This window comes from Epinephelus lanceolatus, chromosome 17, assembly GCF_041903045.1.
Source record: "Epinephelus lanceolatus isolate andai-2023 chromosome 17, ASM4190304v1, whole genome shotgun sequence".
Lineage (NCBI taxonomy): Eukaryota > Metazoa > Chordata > Actinopteri > Perciformes > Serranidae > Epinephelus > Epinephelus lanceolatus.
Window position 1 is genome coordinate 18,394,373 of NC_135750.1, and position 8,606 is coordinate 18,402,978.

At 40.1% G+C, this 8,606-nt stretch overlaps 1 protein-coding gene across 1 annotated transcript; it reads right to left on the reverse strand.

Moving 5' to 3' along the window:
* Positions 1-247: 247 nt before the first annotated feature.
* Positions 248-5,708, reverse strand: LOC117248088 (multiple inositol polyphosphate phosphatase 1-like). Its single transcript, XM_033612826.2, has 5 exons — positions 5,011-5,708; positions 4,734-4,928; positions 2,264-2,361; positions 1,103-1,233; positions 248-730 (listed from the first exon to the last, which is right to left on the reverse strand). The coding sequence occupies exons 1-5, from the start codon at positions 5,609-5,611 to the stop codon at positions 352-354; spliced, it is 1,404 nt and encodes a 467-aa protein (XP_033468717.1). The 5' UTR covers positions 5,612-5,708; the 3' UTR covers positions 248-351.
* Between the last annotated feature and the right edge of the window lie 2,898 nt (positions 5,709-8,606).

The following is an 8,606-nucleotide window of genomic DNA, read 5'->3' on the forward strand; positions in this document are numbered from 1 at the left end:
ACACGCATTTTTTCCCCCCACATTTTCACTGACTAAGAGCCACATTGAAACATAATCCTGGCAAACCTTTTTTTTCACCTGTTTGTAAGCCGTACAACACAGAAGGCAAAAATATATATAGTAAATGTTTCACCATATTTTTCTCCCACACTTGCCTGTCAGGACTTCCGTATACATCTCAGGGGAGAAAAACAAGCAGCAAAGTGAAATTTCCAAAGCAGAACATCTAAAAAACTGCAAATTCATGTTCATGGCAGGAGCATTCTGTTTATTCTGTTTAGCAAATAAAATAAAATAAAATAAAGCCACTATAATGCACTCTTTTCCAGAATCTACCCTGTCTGCCTAAACTTACGCAGGACTCTTTACCAGCTGACACTCAGTCTCAAAGTCACATCCTTGGAGCAGCTCCCTGTAGTGATCTCTGACGTCCTGATAGAGCGGCATGGAGCCCTGCTGGCCAGTCAAACCAGGGAAAGTCACAGGCTTCTCGTTGAGCAGCGGCTGCAGTCTCAGGTCGCCTCCCCCGCAGTCGTACAGCACCATGAGTAAGTTAGCTGCATAGGGTAACATGTGGCTGGTGCGGAAGGAGCGTTGGGCCTGTGTGGCGTAGTTGGTGGAGCTCAGGGCATCGCTGTCCTTGAAGAAGCCCAGGAGGGTGAGCAGTGGCAGGAGGGTGTCTGCGTGGCCGACCTGGACTGTCACAGCTTCGGTCACCTGCTGGCCTGACCTGACATGCATGAAAAATGGGGCTCAGAATTTAACATGTGACATAGACAGAGATGTAAATAGGACACAAGAGAAGAGAAAACTCTTGTCACATAGCAGCAGAATGCAGCCTGTATCAAGTAATGTCTGGGTTGTTTATAAACCACTGTTAGTTTTCAGCTTATATGCATTTAAGGACACATTTTAAACTCTAAGGGATAGGACACAGAACCTCTGACAACAGCAAAGCAGCCAAGATTGAGGCACAAGCAGATAAAACCAATGATGCTGGAGATTACATCATCATTCTTTTCATTCCACTGAACATTTTCATCAAGCAAGTAGAACCTGCATCTGTGCTATACGGATCGCAGGTCATTTAAAGGCTACTTACTTATTCTCTGCGGCTGCCTTGTTCAGTCGTTTAAACACATCGTGGAAGAGAATGCAGCTCGACTTGCTGTTGATATCGTGACCGTAACCCCTTTTCCAGAATTCCCTCAGGTCACTTGCATACTCCAAAACCTGTTGGTGCAGATAGTTCAAGAGAAGCCTGTTCGTGGGTGGCCTTTAAAGACTTTGAAAAGAACATTTTCCCAAAATAGCAATCTGTGAGGTAATGTTTCCGGCTTCCTGAGTGTTAGATCAGCCTGTAACACAAGACACAAAACTTTCTGAATGAATGAACAGTGTGCCCAAACAGAGAAGGTCATGTATCTATCCATCCATCCATCCAAACCGCTTATAAAAGGTTGTGGGGGCGCTGGAGCTGAGCCCAGCTGACACTGGGAGAGAGGCAGGCACACACTGGAGAGGTCACCAGACTGTCACAGGGCTCAGAAAAGGTAAGGCATTGTGACTTTTGTTTTTGAGTTTACACTCCTTACAAAGCAGCAATAGAATATCTGAATGATATCGTCAAATGCTGCGGGTGCTGTGTACCTCTGACCTAGATAACACAGGGCTGTTTGTTTTGTCCTGTTTGTGTTGGATTCAATAGTCGGTTCTGTGCCCCAGCTTGACCCAAGTGCTCCTCAGATCGGCCCAAAGTGCCCGACAGATCAGCTGAAGTGTCTCTCTGACCATAAACCCAGAACATAATCCTGTGTCCAATATAAGTTCTGCTTTTTTCATCACGTCTGTGTTTCTTTTTCCCCTCTGTAAAGTCCTGAGAGACTCGCTTGTGATAAATTTAAACATTTACTGGCTTATGTGGGAAAACATCCTGTTCTACACTTAGTGATGAAGAGCTCTATATATAAGCGGACCTGTAATGGTGAAATAGTACATACATTTGCTGCCAAAGTTGCAGAGTACGGACATTTTTGCAGCAGTGTCTAATGCACATTTTGAGATGCTGCAGTCGAGAAAGCACAGGTGTGAAAAACTGATGATGGCTGAATTCCATTTAACTGCTTCAGTTTCAGGGTCCTGGTATTGTGCATGCTGGCTCACTGACACTGGAACACTTGACTAGAACAGAGCCTCCAAAAACAAATAAAACAGTTGCTGCTACCACATTAAATCTACATAGTTGACCACTAATTGCCCCTACCTTTGCATCGTCCTCATCGAAGAGCCGACACCAGGGCGAGTTCACTGCTTTGATTGCAAATTCATAAGCACACAGGTAAAATGCAGCCTCAGTCAAATCTGCAGGAGGGAGGTTGGTATAACATGTTCAGTGGTGAAAATATGCAGGAAATTTGAGATGCCAAAAAACTGACATCCTGTCAAAATCAACTAGCGAGAACTACACAAACACTACAGAGAGTAGTTTGCCTTGATCTTGAAGCATGTAGACAGGATATAAACTCAAGGCCACGAGTGACAAGGCTCGCTACAAACTGGTGCAGAGACCTCAGCACTTCCAAATTAGTAAACAGCTCCACCCAGTGTGAAACATGATCACTGAGGTGTTCTGCGCACTGACATCTGTACAGTTTTGTGTCTTTAACCTGACAAACAATTGCTAATATGTAGTAGCTAAACAGTATAAACTGGGTCTATAGTCTGTTTCTGCAACACAGATTCAATTCTGTATGAAATTTTACAGGCTTACTCTTTTCATGCACCTGGGAATCATACAGTATGGTATATTCAAAGTAGGGATGCACGACAATATCAGCTCAGCATTGGCACTTAAATGCTTTAAAATTAAATATAAGCATCCTCCCAAACATTGCTGCTGATATGACAGGCTGATAAGATGATGCTTTCATTGATTGCTACATATCATGTGTTGTTAAAGGAGCCTACACCTTTTTTCGGACTGCAGAAGTGTCTAAGTTATGTTAAATTACTTTACTGTAATGTTCAGCACTGTACTATTAAAATATCTGCCATTTTCTGTGAGAGGCTGTGACTTTATTTACATGAATTTGTAGATTAATACATGATGTTCTCTTTTCTATTTGCAGACTGAAATAAATTCTAAATTCTAATGTGACTTTAATTAGTAAAAAAGGTCAAATTTGCCCCAGTTTAGGCTAACCTAAGTTAAAGAAACAATCTTACTCGGCTAGTGAACAAATTAAAAGTGATGTATTTTATGTCTGCATCTGCCAGTGGGCCATCACAACACCCTCCTGAGACCTGAACTTTTGTTTGGTATGCATTTTTAATTCCTCCTAGCTATTTAGGATCAATAGGACCCAATAATTATAGAAAATTAAACACTGTCAACAATAATTAAGTCTCAGTGTCCTAAACCCAGACAACAATAAAATGTCTGTCTGTCTTCAAACGAGTACTTTCTAATTAACAGCGTCCTAGCTTGTTACTGTTGCTAAAATTGGTCAAATGTGTTGCCGTACCAAACTACAAACATTATTAATCATAAATAAACAAGTTTCTACGGAAGCGTATTGCATTCACTTGGCAAAAAAAAAAAAAATGTTTTATTGAGTAATTTTTTCTGTTTTTCGGAGTAATTTTTTTATTTTTCTGTTTTTCGGTGTAATTTTTTTCTGTTTTTCATGGGTTTTTTTTGTTTGTTTTCCGGGGTAATTTTTTCTGTTTTTCTGAGTATTTTTTTCTGAGTTAAGAGAGCAATAGAACAACAGATGCTTTCATTCCTTTCTTGAGAGCTCGATATAATAGAAGCAAACATGACCCGCTTGTTTAGTTTAATCCAGTTTTACTTTGTTTTGGGTTTGAGACACTGGGAGATACTCTTGTCTTTAAGTCATATAGATGGTGTTATCATTAGTTTGTCGACTTTACGCAGGCACCTTAAGACTTTGCGGTTGTTCAGACGAAAAGCCCATTCAGATCTGCTGGACATTGCAGTGTTTCTCCAGAATCAGTTGGACACATATGGGAATGAATGCGTCTGTTGTTCTATTGCTCTCTTAACTCAGAAAAAAATACTCAGAAAAACAGAAAAAATTACCCCGAAAAACAAAACAAAAAAATAACATGAAAAACAGAAACAAAATTACCCCGAAAAACAGAAAAAATTACACCAAAAAACAGAAAAATAAAAAAATTACTCTGAAAAACAGAAAAAATTACTCAATAAAACAGATTTTTTTATTTATTTGTCAATTGAATGCAATACGCTTCCGTAAATTTCAACCATAAAATGTGATCAGATTTTGGACCTTGTCCTCTTTTGTGTCAGGATCGGCTGCAGACTGACTTGGCAGGGATGGCTGCCATCTTATTTTACCATGGATTAGTGTGTTGTGCTCTTACTACCACTAGGTGGCACAAAAAAGGATCCACTGACGAGGACAACAGGTCTAAGTCAAGTAGAATGAAGTATAAGGTCCGGTAAACCTAAAATGTGATGTCCATGAGGACACAGGGTTTTAGGAGTTAAATCCATTACAGGAGAGACTTCATGTAGCAGCAATAGCATGTAGCATCAGTATTGTGCATCCCTAATTTACAGTCTTGAGTCACTCAGGAAGCCCAGAGTACAGGACCCCTGAGAGCATGTATCCTCTGGAATGATGATAAAGGTATATGCGCACAACACATTCAACAGCATAAACAGGCAGTGTTTCTACAGATCTGACCGTGTGTGATGAGACTGTGCGGGACTCTGAGATGGTCTGCGATCTTCTCCGTGACCCTCCTCATCTCTGGTCCCTGCTTGAACTTGTCTACCTCTGACACTGCTGAGGTGTTATTATCCACTTCCTGCACAAACCTGGTGCACTTGTCAAAAAACCTCATGAGAGCATCATTCTCTGCGTGGTCAAACTGCTGATCTGGGTAGAGACAAAGGGACAGGTTATAATGAAACATATATAAGTGGTGATGATGATGTATATGTTGTGATGATGGTCATACCTGTGATAGCCCACAGCTCAGTCAGTCCTGCCTTGAAGGACAGAGTGCTGTTGACACACCTGTGCTTTGAGCTGGTTATGAACTTGATGAATCCACCTCGGAGCTTCTCCTCAGAGATCAGTGAGGGGAACAGCTTTGACAGCCTGACGGCCAGATGCTTGTGATCGTTCACACCTTTCTGCACCAGCCTGCCGTCCATGTCGTCAGTGTACCACATCCTCCACTGGGTCTGGATCTCCTGCAGCCAGCTCTCTTCGCCTGAGGCATTGTATAGGACAATGTTGTAGAGCTGCTGCATCTCCTTGACGTTTTTGGGTGTCGGGTACCTGGTGCCGTGTCTTATGATCGCGGTCAGATGAATCTCTTGACATTGCTCAGATGGAGGCTGCAACATAGATCTGTTTACAGCCAGTATGTCCTCTATGAGGTGCGGGTTCACCTCCTCGTACCTTCCTTTGGTGTTGAAATATTTAGCGATCGCTGGTATATCCAGATTGTCTTCAGGATTCACATAATTAAGTAGAGAACAAGAGATGATGGGGAGGTAAAGGACAGTGAATTTCCAAAGAAAAGTCGGCATGATGCACCCAAGAAGAGGCATGAAAAGCAGCTGTCCTCAAAACCTTTCCAAAACATGGCATTTGACGGTATAAAAAATGGGACTGAGCAGAGTCCAGTCTAGTCTGTTTACCCCAGTTCCCTCACAGTTTATCCCAAAGTGCAAACTAAACAGGTTCTTACACAAGAGCCACTATTTGACTGACTTAAACAATAGTCTTTTCAGATTATAGAGATCCTCTGTGACCCAGCTCCTATTATGTAAATGTCCCATTGTCTGCATTATAAAATCGGTTCAACTTTCACACCAATCATGTGGTTTTTCATGTGTGTTTTGATATCTTCCAGTATTGTTTTTGAGATGTGCTTTGTTTTACCTACTCTCTTACCACAACGCTCTGGTTTGACACCCTAGTTTAACCTTTGTGCACTCAGTTAAAGTTTCGCTTCAACCACTGTCAGATCAAAGTGAAACAATAAAACATTTACCACAGAGCCTGAAGAATTCAAGAACTCATTAAAATGCAGCATGATGTTGGTATTTGGGCAAAGTAGCATTGTGCAGGTTCATAGGCCTCTGTCTTGTCATGTATCTCCCTATCAACTCTACGTTATTGCTCTTTCTTTTTACTGTCAGTTAGATTGTAACCGCCACTAGATGCTGTTTGGTAAAAACTCAATATTACAGGTGAATTTCACTTTCTTAGGGTCCTGGCAGCTAAGCTGTTGTAATCCTAGGTATTCTTCTTCTTTCTTCTTTCTTCTTCCGAGGAAATCATACTTCCCATGGGTGAAAACTCACCAAACTTTGCACAAAGGTCCAGTCTCATGCCAGATATCCTCAGCTGTAAACTCAAGCCAATAGTCCTGATGGTGGCGCTACAGCAAGCATCTAAAGTTCAAAACTTTGAAAATTCATAACAAATCAACCATACATGCTACAACTTCACAACTTTCATCAAACTGTAGGCCCAATACTGAAGAAACTTTTGTACTTAAACCAATTAAAAATTATGAAGTTCATCACTCTGTTTTTTTTCAAAAACTGTAAAACTTCTTAAACCTATCTCCTCCCACAATTTTTGCTCAATTGACACCAAACTTGCTACAGAGCATCTTCAGACTGTCCTACACAAACTATGTTTCTCAGATTTTTGATTTATCAAAAATTGAGCCTACAGTGCATCAAAATGTTTGACTGTAAACGGTACTGTAAACATATACATGCAAATTCTTGCTAAATAAATCTTCAATGTTCATGAAAAAAATGACAAAATTCTAGAGTCATGGTAGATGATGTGTGGCAAATTTCAGAATTTCATCTCAAAAACTGAATTTTTGACAGCATTTTGAATTTTGCTCTAATGTGAACAATTGGAGTCAATGTAAAAATGGCAATTTTAAACATCAGTTTTTCACTTATGGAGCAAATCAATCATTGTTACAAACAAATTACCAACATCTCCATGCTGTCTAGATGCAATATGTGTATTTTCAGATTTTTGTTTCTATAACTGAAGTTTTTACAGTGGTTTGAAATCTGCTTTTCCATGCATGGACGGCTGCTAAACCTGCACGTCTGGCTTAGTCAGTTTGTGAAGCTACACATGAATTGTCACTGACTAATTAGCTCAGTGAGATAGAAATTGATTCTTAGTCTCAGAGGTTGTGAGTTCAAGCCTCAGCTGATGCAAAAGGCAGATTGTGTTGCTAAATTCCTAAATGTCTTCCAATTCTTCTGCTTGTTGCTCAGAATTGCCTAAAAATGCCCGGACGCGACCCATCGCTGCGCAGCAGCTATTGATTGATGTATTCTATGTACTTCTAATACTTAGACCCTAATATATAGCACTAGCATATCATCATGCATATAGCTGAGAAAGGGACTGCAAATGAACTACTCTCATTAAACACTGACTTGATATTTGCCATATCTGTACCTGCAATGTGTTATAAACTGTTAAACATAATATCACAGGCTTTAACATATTGTGACCACTTCTGCTTCACAAAGGACAAGTAGGCTAGAAGCTGTCACAGTGGTGCCAGAGGTGCAATAGCCAACTCACTAATGGTGCAAACTATAATGTACAAATTTTAAGAGAAAACGCACACCAAATACTCTTGAGGTGCTGATCACTGGAGGAAGATCAGTTGAAGAAAAAAAGTGACAAAAGTAACAGACAAAGAAAGGCTGTTTTCTTTGTCTGTGAACAGTGCAAATCTTGAAGAAGGCCATGTAGCCAAAACGTTGATTTAAATAAACTGCATATGGAGCCAGAGTGTGCAAACTATAATGTAACCCACAAATGACAATAACTTGCACAAACCATCATGTTCTGAACAGACACACCAAAGACATAACAAAAAATGATATTTGTGTTATGGAACAGAAAACAGAAAACTTAATGTGGAATTTATACTTCTACATTGAATCAATGGCATAGCTACGGCGCAGGCTATACATATACATAGACATGGAGCCTACGATGTAGCCTTATTTCCCGGCGACACAGACCTCCCGTCTATTTTTGTAAGCTGAAACCATTTCCCTCAGTGGAAACAAAGCTTTTATTTAATTTAATTTCACTGATAAGAAACAATAAATGTGAAGACAATAAAGCCTCCTCAGACAAAGCTTCATATGAGCAGAGGAAACCTCCGCTCATCATCGCTAGGCTAATTTATACAATGTAAACAGGCTTGTGCTAATGTTAGCATGTTATATTTGTTTGGAAAACGTGTTTAGTATAAAACTTGTGAGTTGTAATGGAGCCAAATTTTGTAACATTACCTTTGTTAAATGTTGCTGTTGTCCCTGGCTGAGTAGAGGAAAAGTCTGCTAGCAGCTAGGTTACTTTATACAATGTAAAATGCCATAGGGTTGTGCTAAAAACATTAGCATGTTGTATTTGTGGGGAAAATGTGTCCAGATAAAGACAAGTGTTTGTCTGTGAATGCTGCGAGTTATAGTTAAGCTGATTTGTGTACTTGTGTTGGAAATTGTCTCTATTAAGCCATGTTTAATGTGTGTTTAA